This window comes from Liolophura sinensis, chromosome 7, assembly GCF_032854445.1.
Source record: "Liolophura sinensis isolate JHLJ2023 chromosome 7, CUHK_Ljap_v2, whole genome shotgun sequence".
Classification (NCBI taxonomy): Eukaryota; Metazoa; Mollusca; class Polyplacophora; order Chitonida; family Chitonidae; genus Liolophura; species Liolophura sinensis.
Window position 1 is genome coordinate 13,388,511 of NC_088301.1, and position 19,316 is coordinate 13,407,826.

Consider the following 19,316-nt stretch of genomic DNA (forward strand, 5'->3'; position numbering starts at 1 on the left):
ATTCTCACACTAAGATAAAGGTCTTTTGAAGTACATGTACTTTTAGTTGATTGGTGAAAATCATACAGAGATAGTTTACTTGCATGAAGGTAACGTCTAATGTTTTAAATACACATTGAAGAAAAAGCAGTGTTCCAAGAAGATTATATTCTTCAGTGTTGTTCGTGATTATCTTCAATGATTTGTACAAAATAACTGATATTAAAGCAGGCCTACTGTCAGTTAAGCTTTATTTGTAATGAAACACATATTCAGAGCTTTATTTAGAATATCCTTATATGAGAGTAGGAGAAGCCAGTTTGTACTGCTCAGTGCAAGACTCTCCTTATATGAGAGTAGGAGAAGCCAGTTTGTACTGCTCAGTGCAAGACTCTTAAGTGAAGTATAAAGATTATGTGGCTTCTGCCATGATTTTGGAGCTTTTATAGTTTGCCTGCAAAATGTGCAGTGGTCAAGTACTGACTAAAAACATTCACATAAAGAACGAGAAATTAACTAAATTTATCAGAAAAGTTGTTCTTCCTCGTCTTAGTGACACACAGCGGACATCATCAATGTCAAATTATGTTAAGTTAATGTAGTGAGCTACATTTCAAAAAGAATTGATTTACTAGTGTGGCAATTTTCATGATCTATTTTTCTTGTTCCACTGAAATAAGACATATACATATTATAATATCATTTATTTTGTAAAAGTAGACCTCATGTATCCCACAGATTACAGTTTAAGTACTGTATAGGACGAGAATATTGCCTTATTGGTGTATACATCTATCTCCATCATAAAAGTCAAAGAGAGATTTCCTCAATATAATGTCATAATGTCAGCAGTTATGCCCCTTTGCTAACGATTATCTCCCTTAGTTAAACTGTTTGCGCTTTGTTCCTATAGGTTACAATATTCATGTAAGAAATCAGAACTGTTGTTTGATAGAATGACTTGGAATGAGAAACATTTTGCATGATGTCATAATATTGTGGTTTGAGGTATAGATTTCAATCTTGTGACTGAATTCGCTATAAAACTGGAATCCATGGAAATGTTACAAGGCATGTCAGGTGTAGATTGCCGTAGTCTACAAGCTACATGTAATTAAACCACTGAAGATTACCTAGCTACGATGTGACTGAAACCTATTCATAATCAGAGTTGTGAATAACATTATTTCAAGCCGGTTTAAAATATATGAATTAAAGAATGATTTACAGGTTGCATGAGAAATGGAAGATGTGAAACAAAATACCAAAAGAACAGTCCTACCTGCACATGTTTGGCCCTGGTCCTGTGTTGTCTTGGTCAAGGCCTTGGCTATCTTGTCTTTGTCAACTCCTGTTGTCATATATGAACCTGAAATAGAGGGAGGACTTTTTTGCAGTATTTGATAAATAAGAATTGCTTTAATGTAAAGGAGAAGCAAGTAGCCAACTATGAAATGCCAGGACTTAATTAAAAACAAATTCCTGCTTTATTTTGATTTTTGATTTTTTTTTAATCCCAAGATCCCAAGTTTTAAGTACTTAAAATATCTAGATCAAAAAGAAATAGACTTTTTTTGTATTATTTTGTTATTGTGGCTGTCTGAATTTGTAAAATGACCAGTATTATAAGCAAAGATGATTTGGCAGAGAATTGTTGTAATACGAATATGCAGATTAAGACAACAGGGCACCCTTAAAGAGTAGAAAAAAATCATAAGGAGATGCATAATACTCATAAAAGTGCCATTACAAATTTGAGTGAACATAAAATGCAACATACTCAAAAAATTTTATTTTTCAAGTGTTAGCAATTTATCATAATTCATCTGTTTGCTGCATTCATTGTTCTCAGTAAAGAGGACGTTTTTACAGTGCACTTTTAGCTGAGCATTTTGGACAGGACTGGAGCACTATTCCATATAACTGTATTTTTAGACTTCTGTGAATTTCACCAGTGAGACACCCATAATACAACAATCAGATCAAATCAAATCAACCCTGTCTGATTATCAAGATCTTTTTGGCAAAGATGAAGATTAGCTTGTGTTCAACATTGTGCTCACTCTTAGGCTCCAGTGCAACAATATGTCATATCAAGATGTACAGTTCAAAATGGAAAAATAAAACATCAATTTCGTATCTCCCGAGAAATCTTTATTTCAGACTTCAAATGTTTTAATCAATCACACAACTGCCCTGAAATTGATTGTGGTTTTGTGCACTGGTGTTGACTATATCAAATTTGATCTATATGACATTAAGCCTTAATCACTTATTCATTCTTTTTTGATGTTTCGTGTTCGAAAGTTAACCATGGTTTTATGTTTTTTTTTACTTTCAGCCATTTATGTCACCAAGGTTTCCGGGTGGACCTCGAGGACCTGGGCCAGTGCGGATGCCAAACCAAGTAGATTTTAATGTAAGTAAATCAATGTACATGTAGATTGGAGAGCCGGTGCTTGTGAATGGGATAAAAAGGTAATTGAATCCCTAAAAGATACTAAAGTATTTGGTGACATGCAAACAATTTTTAAAACTGTGTCTTTTGAAAAATTTGACTGAAAATAGTTAGTATCAGTCAGCGTAAGTTTTCTTATTTGTTTTTTTTTTTTTTTTGTGTATGTGTTTAATAAACTACACGGCTATATTTCGTCCAGCTCAACATTTGTGTGATGATTTTCCATAGGGAAGATTTACCTCAGAGGTACAAAAATGTGGTATGGAAATATTCTTACTGCCAATACTGTGTCCCATCTCCCTAAACCCCAAAGGAAATGAGAGAATCAATAAAGATTTATCTCCCCTTACCCATATCCCTACCAAAGATGGCGTGATTATCATGCATTTCTTTATTTTTTTATTTTGGTGTTATATTGTGATATTGTATTAGTCTTATAAACTCTTGTTGTTTGGTATGTCTATTTCTACCATTTCTATAAACAACAGTTGCAAGACATATATGGTTATCACTATTTTGAAACGTAGAATTCTGGCAGTCCTTGACGATCAGCAGAAACAAGCGATATCAGGAGGGTCTTTAGTTATGAAAAACAACAGATCACAATCCGTGTGTATTTCCTAGTCTGTCAACTTCTGCCTGACAATTTTGTTTTCACACTGCACCTATGCACATACAGTAAATCACTTTTATGATTTTTCCACCAACTGTTGTAACTAAGTTGATAAAAAAAAAATCCTGTCCAATTTCTTATAATGATTTATTGTAAATGACATATCTTCACAATTTTTCACCAGTTCATCACCTATGGTTCACATAACAAGGGCAGGAAGGTTGTGAAAAATTCTGTGAAACTGTAAGAGATTAACTATGGAATATACATGATGTTCTGGAATTTAGTAACAAGATCTCAGCTACCTTTGAACTGTAGCTTAACTTATGCTGTAGTTTGTCTAGATTGATCTTCTTAGCTGTGGTGGTTTTCATGCTTGGGTAACATTGTTATTAGCTCATGTGACAAAGTTCAGCTGAAGAATCTGTTCCGAAATTTCACTTTCAGATTTTTGCACTGTGTTTAACTGCTGTAGTTGTATAAATTGTCTTCATTTTGTTCTTACATTGAAGTTGCCCTGATTTTTGAATAGCTTAATTAGACTAGTGCAAGTGAAAAAGTTGCAGGGCAAAATGTGTGGATCAGTGGGGAGGTAACTATGGCAGATTGTCTCCCTTTGACCATTATATCCACAATGTTGTAACTATGATGACAGAATGGTGGGAGGTGAAAATATCCTGCTTAAGACTAGGTTTAATTAAATCACATAATTCATATCAAATTTTGTAGATGTGTAAAGCTTTTAAAGTAATAATCCTCCAGAAATTTATTCACATTTAAAACATACTGGCTAGCCTCTAGTATTTTTGCAGATATATAATCTGTCTTTGCGTTAAAACAAAGCAGTGTTTTATACAGACCAATCATATAAAATGTAGTTTAACTTAGTTTCAACTTTAGCTGTTGCTGTACCTCTTCAGTTATTGTCTAACATACAGGTTAAAAGCTTTTGTTGCCACTGTGTGTGTATTTTATGAGTGTGTGTGAAGATTGGTGAAGGCTGTATCGGATCAAGGGGGATAACTATTACAAGAATCTTCACTACCTGTGCCCATTGAAATATCTCCCTGAAAAACAAGTCAGTAGAAATACTCTGAGAGAATAATATATGTCAGTGCTTTCCAAGATGTGAAGTAGTGACGCCAGATTGTGATGTGACACAGCTAAATTAGAGCATGGTGGGTAATTTGCCAGATTTGACATCACAAATTAGTGTACAAAACACCATAGGTAGAGCTTAGATTGATTTTCCCACATTATAACATCATTATTTTCTCACATTACAACATCATTATTTTCTCACATTACAACATCATTATTTTCTGAAATAATTACAAGATTTTTCTTGATAATGTGGTATAGTTTAAACTTTGGTAAATGACTTTCAATTTAAAGCTGCCCAGACTTGCCTCATCTAGATTTCGTCTATCAAAACACATCACACAAAGACTTCACTCATTCAGCAAATTTTTATAATCCTGTACTGAAACATTTGAGACAGTTTAGCTTACATTTAATTTAAACCTATAGCAGAGTACTGCCACCATTATCATACTGATTGACACTGTTCTAAACCGTTCATATCCCTTCTGTGATTAAGAGTAGTACATTTTAGCATTTGCACCAGAGCCCAAATCATGGCAAATTTGATATGCCAGGGTAACAATTCCTGCTTGATTAAGACATCTAAAAATGCATATGGTACATTTTTTCCCCAGATTTAAAAGAGCTGAAACAAAACATTTTAATATTATTTGATAAATTAGTGTTTCCTTGAAGACGAAGACCATGTGGCGTGTATTGTCAAAAGCTTAACAGAAACACCAGCTAAGCTCATGAAGATGGAGACGTTGGCATTGTTCTGAAGTGAAGCGTGAATGGGAGATCAAGGAGGTATATGGTACATACCTGATAACTGTAATCGGCCAACTCTAATGGTGGTCCATGGTAATATCGTGGCCATTTATGCTGGCTTCAGTGAACCTATCCCTGGCTAACAGCTGAGGCAGATAGATTAAACAGAGGCGAGTTGATCCCTAGCACTGGGCAGTTTGCCTGGGCCACATACATGAACGGAACAGTCCACTGTAAGGCTTCATTGGATCGCCTGAACCAAGTAAATAATATTAAAGCAGGCTACAGCTGCCAATGCCAGATTAATTAAGCTGTCAAAATTACAGCTAGGGGTTTTGTATTGCGCTGACAGCCTGCCCACAAAAGAGCCCAGTATGAATTCCGCCTGAAGGATCAGCCACATCTTTTTCTTGTCCCTTTTCCACAGATCCTAGACGGTATTTTCTCGCTTGACACAAGTTTTCCTTGTGATTATGTCTCTCTCTCTCTTTCTCTCTCTCCCTCTCAGTCTGCTGAGCACACATCTTTTATTGGGATTCCCCAGTTGGATTAATCTGAAGCATAACCAAACGGAAGATAATGGAATATGTGCCAGGTTTGATGTCTGATACAGAGTCGCTCTATAACCAACCCACTGCCCCTTTCTACAGGTCCATGTAGACCTCAACACTCTAGCAAGCCAATATAGTTTGCCACAGTACACCTCTGCTTCAAAGACAACTGTATTTCTCATATTACATATCTGACATTCCAATATCTTCATGTTAAGATTCCCCTTCAGGGTTTTCATGTACTTTGATGTTTGAACATCAGTGAAAGGTAATCTTTGAGATGGTAAAGGATGAGATTTTGCTGTGGTTTACCTGTGAGTAAATACTTAAGGTACTTGGCACATTTTGTCAAAGACTCAATGAGCTCATCAACCACATTCCTGCCAGTATCTGTTATTTCTGGGAAAGGCAATTTTCTCCTTTATTTCACCGGAACTATCATGCAAAGGCAGAAAAAATATTGCTGTTTAATCAAATCTAAAAAGAATCTGAAATTACAAATTTCTGTTGCATGGCAACAATACAGCCTTGTGAAAGTTTAGCATTGGATGAAGTTGTGACGTTAACGTTTCTTTCAAAGCAGCAAAGAACTGATCTAGACCAATGTGGAACAGATGCCATGCATGAAAATGTGTGATCCACTCCTGTGGTTTGTAGTGGATAACAGCCTGGCCGTGGTCTTTCACCGGTAATACACAGTGGATTTCCCCCGTATTAATCCACCCCGTTTTATTCTGAATTGCGTGCAACTGAATATAACATTAACCACCAATCCATCAGCTCTCGCAACACTATGACATTCTAGACTTTCCACGGGAAAGTAACCCTTAAATTCCGTCCCAATACAGCTCCCGCGAGCGTGGACGATAAAAACACTGGTTGCAGTTCTAATTAAATGATAACCTATAGTTACACGGTTTTCTGATTGCTTTCTGGGCTCAATATTTCATTTGATTTTATCACCAAGTACGAAATCTAAATTGGAAATTTGATGGAGTGGGCAAAAAAAGAAAAGGAATATAAAGAAATAAAGTGTTATAGGTGTATCTAATATTGTGAAAAAACGCAAATACACTGAGCAAATTTAGTGGAGCATTTTTATGGTTGTAATTTCTTTCTTGCTGTGGCCTTGCAATAAATAAAATATCTGTTTTGAAGAAGTATCCTGGGTGACAGGTAGGGAGTAAAGAAGAACTTGGTTATTAGACTGACTGGGGTGTATTGTGAGGCTTAATGGGTTCCTGGGGTCAGATACTTAACCATACAGGCTTTGTGACTAGCACTACTTTAGATATCAATTGCCATTCACCTGTCCAAATGCAGTCTTCACCATTAACAATCTATAATTTATCACGAAGACCGATATGTGAATTTTGGAAAACATTGCCTTTGTTTGCGTGTTCTGTGTGGGCTTATTAATTCAGACCTGGTAAGTTTAGGGTTTACCCCTTCCATAGAGGACTGTTCAACTTGCCTTTGAACATGCTGAATGCAGTAGGGCCAGGGTGAATGTATCTTAGTTTATAAGCCTGTTCTAGTAGTGGTAGGAAGAGTTGTTCCACAGATGCAGTCATATTCAGACTGCCTCCAGTCGGCCAGAAAAAATAAATCACCTGGCAGCTGTGTAATTGTGTTATTAAGTTGAGGTGCAGAATAAATACATAAAAAAATTCCCTGGCAGATTTGAAAGTTTGAATTGGGTGCTGTCAAGTGGCTGAATGGCAGAGATGATGTATGCTGGCTCGGCAGAGTTTTAATAAGAATACAGTGTGAAGGTTGACTCAATAGCAGAAGTAAGGCCACAGCAACTGTGTTTTGGGTGACAGGATGGTGATGCTTAAGAATGTTGGTACTGTGGATGGGAATACTACCCAGGGGCAATACGCATTACCCACACAACCAGAACACATTGCACAGGAATTCCTACACTGTTAGCCTCATCCCCCACGCCCATATCTCTCCCAACAATACCATTGTCTAATTCACAGTTCAAGAGGTCAGTTTGGATTTTGTATCCTAACCATTTGGCCGTCTACTGAAAAGCTCAAGAACATGTCTCCAACATTCAAGTGCTGCAAATAATAAATCTGCTACATGTATTTACACAATATTGTGATTTTACACATGTTTAAGTAGGTCATGTAGTGTTTCTTGCAATGTTACGTGTTACTGTTTCTTGCAATGTTACTTGTTACTGTTTCTTGCAAACATGTTTACCATTCATATTTTGATCTATGGTGCTTAAGCATAATAAGTTGAAGGCTATAAAACCAGCCTGTTGTTCTTTAATTTTTGACAGTGTTGTCTTCACCATTATAAAATTCTTTGGTTGTGCTAGATTATAATGATTTGGTTTTGTCATGGTTAATACTTTGGTTAGTGAAAATGTTGACTTATGGCATTATGGCAGTATGGCATTATTCTTAAATTTGTGGTGTGGTAGCTTCTTGAAATGTACAGCATTAAGATATCTGTGAGTTTGTCTTTTGTGAGAATCCGTGGTAGTCTGTAGAGAACATGTATATGTTTAACTGCAGATCAAGACTACATGTTGTGGATGGAGTCCATGGTGATGTAGATTTGTGAGAAAAGCTGTAGACTGTCAGAACAGATCATTATGTAACTAGCTTGTTTTGGGGATTTCCTAGCCATCCCTTTGCTGTTGGTTTACTTACTCCGCAAGTCTTGTGCAAATTGGTTCAGCAAGATCACAGGGAGTTTTCCTACATAAACAACTTTAAGTTGACAGCCAGCGAAGATAAACAGTGTTGTGCCTTTAAGCTTTAGTCTGTTAGTCCAAGGAAATAGATAAAGTTCTCACAGAGCCCTCAAACAACACAGATTGTTGAAGGTAATGTGTGCGGAGATGTGTTGATTACAACCATGTTCCCAAATATAACACAAAACCAGGACCAGGTTTTCAACCGCAGTGTAAAAGACATGGTCTTGTCTAAGCTTTTTCAAGAAAGAATTTCAAGTGAAAACTAATCGATCATGTGTACAAAGTTGACCAAATTTAATTTCCAAGTTCTATTGATTATAAGACTGAAGACCAGCCTGCCACCACTCTAAAAATGCCTGAGAAAAATAACATGGCGTCTTCTCAATTAGATACAGGAATTGCTGAAAGTGGTTTATTCATGTCTCCAAGCGAAAGAGCATCAAAGGCATACACTGTTAGTGGTTCCACTCTTGTTCTCTATTTTACAAAATGCTAATGCTAAAGCTTGGAAATAAACCTCGATTTCACATATTGCCACACATTCCACATAATGTTACTCCAGCTAAGACCAATAACATGGCTGTATATGTTTGTACTAAGATAACGTTAATATGTTTACCTAGTTTACATTTACAGTATATATATATATATATGATCTCCCCAGTGAGTGTAAAATGAAACTAATGTAAAATACAAGTTAATAACTTTATTGTATTAGGTATGGGAGCAGTTGGCTAGGTAACGGTGAATTGGCTAGGGTCATTGGGTTACCTTGAGTTACCCATGATACTGCCTTCCATCATATAAGTGAAAAACTTTTGAATGTGGCCTCCCATAAATTAGATAGCTCTACTTAAAGAATGTCAGCAAGGCACAATTTGCAGGAAAAGTTCAAAACAAGACTGACTGCTTATGTACAGTAAATGGCCAAGTTTTACCCATGACTACATAAAGTTGCACATTTTTCTTGACTTTGAGAGTTCTAATGATCTTAGAAAAGGGTTTTGAGGACAGAATATTATCCCACTGGAACAACATAAGGTGAAACATCAAAAGTGTTATTTCCTGACACTTACTTGCCTGTGAAGATACATCATTTACCATAAACTTGACAGCTTGAATCCACTCAAATTTGAATACCGTGTGTGTGAAGTGTTATGAAAAGTTGCTTTTTCATTTTATCTTGCAGCCCCCAGGAAGCTCACCGGGTCAGATGCCAATGCCCAACAGTATGGAACCACGGCCAGGTAAGTTACAACCTGTCACAGACACTAGGATTTATTGATTGATGCATTGATAAACAGCACCTCAAAAGGTGTCAAAAAGATTCATTGCCAATAAAGGTGGTACATTAAAGGCCTTGTCTTACAGATTAAGGCATAAATGTACAGGCTTTTCAAAATTTACAAGTCACTTTTACATGATACAAATCAAGAGTAATGCAATATATAAATCTTCTGTTTTACATTTAGGAATCAGATCCCAGTTTGTTCTCTCTTCATGGGTATATAAAGCAATTAATGCAATAAAACATGGCAATCAGGCATGTGCAAATGATTGCCCGTTGTCTTGATTTTGTTGTTAACCACTGTACTCAAAAATATTTCCCTCCATATTATAGATTGTAATACTTGGGAGTGCTTGGCATAAACCACAAACACTTGGCAAGTTACTGATGAACTTATCCAGGTTATAGATATTGACAGCATACATGTATCAGTGGAAAACAAGTGGTCAAGCATTGTCAAGTGCTATCTCCAAGGGTTCCTAAGCATCGGGAGCTGGGGCTGAATTATTAGATACGAGAAAGAAGGCCTTAGCAGTTTAGTAATAATCCAAACCAGCTTTTGTGTCAAATGCTATGCTCTGCCTATAGATACTGCTAGGTATATGTACATGTGATCTATTTCCGGCTGCAGGCCTGAAGCAGTAGTGATTGTGCATATGGTCAAGTGTTTCACAGTTGTGCTTGTGTTTGTTTGGCATGGAAATGTGATGATTTACATGGGATCTGGTGGAAAGCCTGAACTTGGAGCAGACACCCAAAGTTAATTAACTGAGAAGGCCCAGGCCCTAGCTTGAATGGTCAGACCCAAAACCTGAGCGAGCATAGCCAAGTTGAAGACTGGTGAAACTTAATCCAAACTCCTGCTGGATGACAGGATATTGGGGCATAATTAGCTGAAAATTGGATAGAAGCTGAAGTACTGTCACTCATTGATAGGAGACATTGGTTTAAGGCTGCTATCAAAAGCGTAAAGCTTAGAACAGGATAAAAGATTGAAGTATTGCAATATCCACAGCAAATAGATGGATTAACCTCAGAATTAACAAACTGAGGAAAGATCAATCGACCTGTGGACAGAATACCATGAAAAGACAAAGATTGAATCATTCTAATATAGACATTTGTTAACTTTTACAGTGTCATTTTAGTACATACCGTGTACGTGGTCTGTTTTACTACAGTGATGTACGAAAGGGTTTTGTTTTCATTGTTTTACCAGTACTAAAGCTGGGTGGTACAATCTCCAGTTAAGCTGTACTCTTATGTTCACCTGTTTAATGTCTCAGTCTTGCGGGTAATTGTAGAGGTCTGATTTCCATTACTGGTGACAATCTGAAACTAGCCAGGAGAATCGGAATTCATTAGACCTGGCAGACTTGGCTGACCAGCCAACCATTAACATTGAATTTTTTCTATCTGGTAACAGAAACGCTTGTTGTCCAAGAATTAATTTAAAAAGAAACACATGGCAACAGTTTTTATCGTTAATTGGATTCGCTGATTGTAATTGCTTGGCTTCGGCGAAGTTTTTATTAAGGACAGAACAATCCATTGCATCGATGAAGTGTATTAAGCTTTGCTATAGAAGCTGTTAGGATTTGACTTGAATGCTTTACAGATGTCGTCCATTCATTTCAAAGATAGAATCCCAAACTGTTTATGATATGGCGTTGAACAAGAAAACAGCAAGAATAGAACATTTTACTTCATCTGGCCAAGTCAAAAATGCTGATCGCTATAAGACAGCTTCAGGAGCAAGGATAAATCAACAAAGATTCAGTGTCATCAGTTTAATGATTCAGTGTCATCAGTTTAATGAATGAAATGAGATCATGGGCATAAACCATATTGCATAGACATCTGGATAGAAAGATCTGTTCGTCATAAAAACTGTAGAAGTGTCGTTAAACTGTTCATGGGGCTTGTAAGCTATGCACAGCTTGTGGAGTACATGTATGTAATGGACAGGAGCAGTGCAGAATGTGGATATGTCATAGGAAAGATGGTGGAGGGTATTTTAGGTTTATTACACATATGCAGCAGGTACTGTCATAACCATGGTTGACATGTAATCTAGCATATTCTACAATATCGTGCTTACATAACACTGGTGGTAACAAGCCAGTTGATACCCTTGAAAGTTTTATACAGCCCCTGCACTAGCAAATATTTTTGAACCAGTGGAAAAACAGAACTCTTGATAATTTGATAAATTTTCACGAAAGTCTGTTCACCGCTGACCTTGAGAGAGCAGAAGACATTTCTGGTGGGGTACAATAGCTGTGCCAGCCTTCCCAAACAATGTATCAAGCAAGAGTTATCGACAACAGATGCTTGACCTCTTAGACAGGGGATTGCATTTAGATAGGAACCTGATAGTACCACAGCTTTCTCTATTTACAACATGGTATGATGCAGGCATGTAACAGACCTTGACAATCAGTTACCCTTCTTAAACCAAACATACATTTTCCCGTTTGTGCAGAGAGGGGAGAACAAAATGCCTTGGTGAAATGTCCAGTACTTTTTTCAGCAGAGAGGCTTTCATATCTGATGCCATGGCTCTTAAATGAAACCCATACTAGGTCCAAGCCTGGAATGATTTTCTACCATACGGCTTTATACATTATGTACAGATATTAATATCTAAATAATATACAAATACATGTAGACATCCACATGCTCTGTTTAACTGTTCCCTACATAGATATGTTGTATTGAGTATTTGCTGATGCATGTTCATACACCATCATTCACTGTAGTTCCCATTCAACATGTTATTAAAGCTTGGGTGTACAGGGGATATAATTTCCTAGTATGCCAGTTAATGATTTGGACAAGTTCTGTGATACCATCTGTAATTACCAGCTCTGTGTACAGGTGGGATCAACACGACTTCATATCATGCCCATTTCAGCACAAAGCACTCAGAAAAAAAGAAATCCAGTATTAGACACCTATTCAACAGCATGGTCTTGTATTTGCAACCTTTCTGACATTGACGGTTTAGACTGAGTAGGATGTTTTGTAACTGTACAATGGACCATGTGGCTCAGTGGGCTCTGTTAATCATAGGTCATAAACATTTATACGCATGGCAATACTCTTGAAGCAGGATCTTGAGTTTTATTTATACATTTACCTGTTCATAAGAGTTGAAATCCACCTGGTGGATGATGCATCTGGTATGGTTCAGGGGGAGACAGACTGCGTATAGATCTCTGTGCTAGTGTTGAATACTGGGCTGAATACATCTCATTTGTGGACTGAAATCTAATACTAGACCTCCCATTTCCCCCACCATTAAGGGTTTCTGATTCCTCTGTCTGATAGAGCAGATTACTGTTGCGAGGGGACCAGGGTTTTTACAGTTGACTGTAAGGATATTTATTTAATCTGAGAGCTGGTAGCCAGGATGGCAGCTGCCATGTTATTGCTGGGTAATAACTCGTTGCTGGTGGAGCATGTAGTGTGTGAAATAACAGCTTGTTTATTAGAGGCACTGTTTATTTGGGTATTGGAGTAGGACCATCTTGGGAGAGAAGGGAAGGAAAGCTGTCTGAGAATCCCAAACCATACACAGGCAACATATCCCTTTCTAAACACAAGCTCTCATAATGCTTTTTCTATCAGAACTCTGTCATAGCCATAAAATTTTGCATACACAGTTCTCGACTAGCACTCTGATAACATTTCAATGTCATTTGTTGACTAGCATTTCCTGCAAGGCTTCTGTGGAATTACTGTCCTCTACACACTGTCCCAATGAAAGCTATTATTGAGCTGCTGAAAGCTAGGCTGTGAGAAAGACTAGAGTAATTGTTACAGTTTGTGTCCTGTGATTCATGAGCAAGAGACTGAAAAACCAGTGAAGACATCTGTTATGGCGTGTTTAGCGATGGAGGTCGGTAGTTCTTGGCAGCTTAAAAACTAATGTTGGCAGACTTTTGAGAAGGCATACCTCTGGTTAATGAAAGACGTGGCGTTGATTTGAATTCCAGGGCTATAACCTAGAAATGATTTTGCTGTGAAGATTTGGAGGAGAATGCCGTATCTGACAGACCATTAATAGGGGGATATTGGCTCTCTGATTGGATGTGGCAACTTGTTTTCTTCTCCCGATAACATGACTAGGCCAACCAACACCTCTTGGGTAATTCTCCAACCCACGGCTGAATATCGGAACTCTGTCCGCTTGAATGTTTAGGGAATAGAGAAGAACAGGAAATGACAATTTCTGTATTACCATCCACATTCCTACAGCCTCCTGGCTGGTAATGTGCACAAACAAGATTGCCATACACTGACCCTGATGACCTGCAAGTTTCCTGCGGAACAGGCATTTATTGGCTTTGGCAGTTACTCCCCGATGTGCACCAAAAATTGTGGGATTTAAGCTTAACCCCGCTTTGTGTAGTCCCAAACCAAAACTGTTTAATAGCTGCCTTATCACAACATTCATTGCCTACTCCCAAGAAGAAAAGAAACATGTGGATCTTGAAAGTATGTGCATTACTTCAACGCCCTTCACACGATAGTTTTCTGTTGCTTTCTTAAATAGATTCTGAACCCGATTACCAGTCATTTGGCAACAAGGACTACTTTAGTTTTTAGCTCGTAAATATAAAGTTGTCTCCTCTGATATATTATGCAGGGGTTTAGAAAAGAGTTGTATAATGTTTTAATCACATTTGCCAAGCTCTTGTGTCATTAGGTATTTTTTTTTACAGCTTTCCACAACTAAGTGGTACAAGTTTTCTGCTGTTATACTCATTTCACTGCAAATGTTTTTGCCTTGTAATTAGTGGTAAAAAGGTAGCCTCTGTAGGTTTATGGAAGTGGCAGTGATTAAGGATGAAAGTGCAGAACCAAACTGAAAACTGTAACATGTCTGTCCTTGGATAATCATGTCACTCTTGCCACAGACATATCAAAGCTGTGGTAGAATATGGTGAACAGAAGTTTACATCTATTCACAAAGTCTTATTGAAATGTACTTGCCCTTAAAAAAATGCATTCCTCAGAGGTCATAAAGTGCTATTTTCGGTGCTGAAACTTCCCAGTAGGGTGTCATCCTGCCTTCCATACAAACCTTACAATATGCTTGTTATTAAGATGTGTAGAACTCTTAGAATAAGGACATGAATAACCTAGTAATGGTGGTTTAAGGTCAAATATAGTAATACCTGTAACTGCACTCTCCAGTTCATCTATAATATACATTTATGACTTGGTAATGATTGGGTACAGCTATTAAATGTATTACAGCATATACATTTGTAGGCTACAACACTCCCTTATAGACAAGCCACCCACACTACTAGCTGTGATTACTTTCACATAGTGCTTAGCCAAGGCTCTGGGGGCAAAGAAAAAAATCAAAAAGGGGAATGAGCTGTTATGGCTGCTGAAGTACTTTGATAAAAGCTTACACAGGAAATTACAAACCCTGCTAGATTGGAGCTATGAGACAACTTGGGCTGGAAGTGGAGAATGTCCTGTGATCTGGACAGAGGAGGGTCGCGATGGGTGGGCCTGCCAGCCAAGGACGTGATGTTAGCCCAAAAGAAAGGCTCGCCTTCCAGTTGGATTAAACACCCTTTGATGAGATGAAATGAGCCTCACAGGACCCTGAGAAAATGTGAGGAAAAACATCAAAAATATTGAGGGTGATCTGGGGTGCAAGTGGTTTAACAGATAAGAGAGAAGCACATGTCCTTTCCTCCTGCTGACAGATTAAAGAAAGTGTCTTCACAGGGGTCAACCAGACAGCATCTTCACACAACTTGAGCTGATATTGGCAGGCAAAGTTTCCCAAATCAGAAACACTCTTTGAACTCCAGCCTTCGCTGTTTATACTTGCCTGCTCCTGAATTCTAAGCTGTGTGAAAATGAATAAACAAATCTTAGGTGTATTCACTGGAAGATGACAGGTATCAATTACTGTCCACATAATGTGGGTTTTGAATTGGACCCAGTGGCATTCCTAACCCACAGTATAGAGGGATGTAGCCACCGAGTTCAGTTTGATGTCTACGTGAATAATTTAGATTATCCGTGATTCATGATGTATCTGGTCACCTACTATTTGTGGCGTTCATCGAATTTTATTATAACATTGATCAGATACATGTAAATATATTTGGGAATTTGCATGAATAAAGAGATCTGATGTAGATCGATGTACTTGTGCATTGGTTGATAATTCAAATCACTACAAAAAGCATTCTGAAAAAAAGGTAATCTGTAACAGTAGCAGTGTGTTTTGACATTGTCCATGACTGAGACATGTTAATTTTGTTGTAGTCCCTGGGCAACTTAATGCATGGAGATCTCGTTTTATTTATCTACTGTAACAGCCATATCTTCTGAGTACTACCATTGTCAGTGATTGGAACAATAATAGACTAGTGATCTGTTATCAGATCTAATATCAGTGTTTGATTAAGTTGAAATTCCTTGACTTTCCGCATGTGGATCTTTAGTCATCTCTCTTAGTGGCAAATAATTTTAAAAATTGGGAACCATCTAGTGGCATGAAGAATTTGCTAAGTGTTCACATTTTGAAGAGGCTATTCAGCATTACTGTCAGTTAACATTCTCAAATGTTGGTCACCTAATCCCATAATCCACCCCTCCTCCTGCAGACATGCACAACTAATGTAGCTACACAAGACCTAACTCATTTAACCAAATGCTACATGTACATGTAAAGAGAGCTGAATGCTTTCATAAAAAAAAAAAATCAAAGTACCTACTTTTGTGTTATTATCACTATTTGCACCGGTCACTTGATTAGGCTTCACATCCGACAAGTGTTGGGGTTACAGCATTCATTTCACAAACGAGCAAGTACTACACCTTTCCCCTGGGTTCATCCCACAAGTGTCTTCCCTCTTGTTTCATTTGCCTGTTGTACAGAATGCTCAGGTAGAGATAAACAGGCGGTTATGGTTCAGACCAGGCCTTGAAGTGTTTCAGCCTGTGGGCTGTTGGCACTGTAGACATGACTGTCCAGAATCATTTGCTCCATCAGCCTGAAAAAAAGGTGTTGTCTCATGCACCATCAGGCCTATCTGTGGGTTAAGCCACTGACACTTTTATCATGCTGATGTGCCAGGCTTGTTTGACAGACGCCCCTAGCTCCCTGCTCTAAACACCACCACTGGAGAGACTTAAGGTGCACAGCAGGCTGCCATCAGGTCAGCCATTGTAGACAGGAATCTGCCGGTTAATGTCTTAATGAGCAGCCGGCATGGTAACCTTTATGGTCCAAACCAGTCCAAACACTTGTAAATGTCTCTGGTATGACTCTGTCAGCTGGTGTACATACAAGTCGACATATTAGTTCAGCTTCAGACCAACTGAATACCTCTCTGCTATGAAGCTACGCATATCCTTGTGAGCTACATTTATCATCTTTGTTATTCTGAGGCTCGTCAGAATGATAATTAAAACTCTATTATCATTTGGACCAAGCACGAAGAAGGCTGTGAAAAAAATGCTTTAATTGTTTGACATAAGTTCCCTCTACCTGAGGCAATTTTATTATGACCCACTACAGCCAAATCTGCAATAATTTGTTTAAGTATGGAGAGTTCGAGAGCATTGAACCTCAGCCCTAGGTGGTTTTAATACCCAGTGGGGGAATCCCAGCTCCAATGTCATTGGTTAAAGCATCATGTTTACCTGCCCTGATAAGACCAAATCTAATTTACTTTCTAATTAACTAATAATTTGCCAGGAGACAAGGTGTGACATTAATTATTTGTCAGATAATCAGGTAAACAAGACAGAAGCACTATAAGACGAGGGGCATCCATTTACTCTGTCTGATACACATGCATGTACACTTGTTCCTTGGTAATTGTCACACCTTTTAACGTTGTTCTTGGCTTTCCCAGAGTTGAATTGTTCTATTAAAGACCCATTTCAGGCAAGATTCTTCTATTGATGAATGGAAGAAGAAAGGTATCCAGTCCAGCACAACATGAGTTATTTCATAGAGCATGCATTCATTTTCTCAGATCTTCAAATAATCCTGTTAATATTGAGTGCTTACAGAAACAAAGTTTGCGGCCATTTTTGTTAGGGCTCCCTATAGCTTAGAAAGAGATACTTGGCATGTGGTTAGGGCATCAAGAGAAAGATGGTACACTTAATATAGCTAGAGAGAAGATAGTGTGTGAAGACACTAAATATAGAGCAAACTTCAGATTTCCCTTATGCCTATCTCATTTGATATTAGATACTACATAAAATACGTGTGACAGGGAAAAATTCCCCCCTCTACACAACCCGTGTTACATCGGGTGGGAAACTTGTATCTTCAGAAATTGAATGTGTTCGGTCTGTATCAGCTAGTCCTTGAGGGCAGTGGTGTGTTTAATACTGTACTCAGGGAGTGAGCTGTATGTCCATGATTTATGTCACAAACTATAGTGGGCTTCAGTGGCTTTCTGGGCTGCTGGGTATGTATTAGGGGTTGGCTGGTAACCAGTGTATTTGATAACTTCACCTGCTGGGCTACTCAAAACCCATGTTACTAGGCTGCTTCTCAATCCCAGGCGGTGTAGCTCAAGCTTATAGGCAGTACATCCTATACTGGGCTTATATATACACACTATAACCATATACCCTGTGGAATAATCACACGGACATTAGATAATGTCGGCTTGGCGGTGACTTGTGAAACTTACAACATAATTGTTCCTGGTGATTTATAATAGAGTACTCACCCCCCCCCCTGGTGAAGTCCTGCCCAGCCCAGTGAGGTTCTGTATGAACGGCCAGTTGATACACTTGTAAGTGGAGTAGCCAGCTCTTTTAGCAATCCAATCCTGTGTTATTGATGTGTTCTCTTTCATCTCTTAACAGCTGTGGTACCATCCATGTGAAGTAATATCACAGACGCGCACACAGTAACACTATAGTTCATTCTAAATGAGGCTGTGCTGGATGCCTTCAATTTCACAACTACTAGTTCCAATGTTTCTGATTTTTCCCATCTTTCCTCCTCCAGGGATACACAGATGATTTTCCAAACATGTATTTCCTCTATTATTCATCTTGATTGCCTTAAAGCAGTTCACAACTGCAGGCATCGGGACATAAATATGGAGATTCTCAGCACTGGGCTGTAAACATTCATCACACATCACACATCATCGCTGTGCAATTACATGTAAACACGTTTCCACAATAGCTTGTACCTCCATGAAATTGCTCTGCCAAGTTGTAGATCCTTAGGATACTGTGTTAGGTAAGCCCTCTGCTCCTGGTCAGTCAGGGACACTAGGCTGGTTACTCTTTAACCCTCTCTGTCCCCTACTGTGTAGTTCCCAGCCTGTTTGTTTGAACTGTCCCCCCTCACCAGTCAGTAGGATATCCTCTCTGAGAACTGCTGTCTGCAATAAATAGCATTTAATTTCCTTAGGGATTTTGCCTTGCTTTATCCTGGCATATATTCAATACTGGCGATACATTCGCCTAGCCTTGGCCATAATAGTAAACATGTCAAACATTTTCATTTAAGTGATTTAGACGATTAGATTTGTAAGGCTTATGCAGAGGGCTAGCAGAGGTGTGTTGAATAGAGGCTAGGGAATGCAGAGGGGCAATGTTGAAAGAAGCTTTCACAGTGCTTGGATATCTGAGGAGAGACAGGGATATGTTTGGGGTTTCCCAGGCATGCGGTCTCCTCTCTCATTTCCCCCACCAGCCGACACAGAGCTTTGGCCCAACAAGACTTCTCCATGTTCTTCTTTCAAGTAGACAGTAAATACAAATCTGCAGGCCAATTGCTTAGCTTTTCAAGTTGGCAGTATCACTATGTGTTGTAGTCCCACTGT

At 38.4% G+C, this 19,316-nt stretch overlaps 1 protein-coding gene across 7 annotated transcripts in view; it reads left to right on the top strand.

Moving 5' to 3' along the window:
• LOC135469700 (single-stranded DNA-binding protein 3-like) overlaps positions 1-19,316 on the top strand; it is a 97,930-nt gene that overhangs the window by 50,978 nt on the left and 27,636 nt on the right. For all 7 annotated transcript variants that reach the window (XM_064748258.1, XM_064748255.1, XM_064748256.1 and 4 more), the window contains 2 exons: positions 2,321-2,398; positions 9,367-9,424. In XM_064748258.1, the coding sequence (XP_064604328.1) occupies positions 2,321-2,398; positions 9,367-9,424 (136 nt within the window). The remainder of the gene's footprint in view (positions 1-2,320; positions 2,399-9,366; positions 9,425-19,316) is intronic.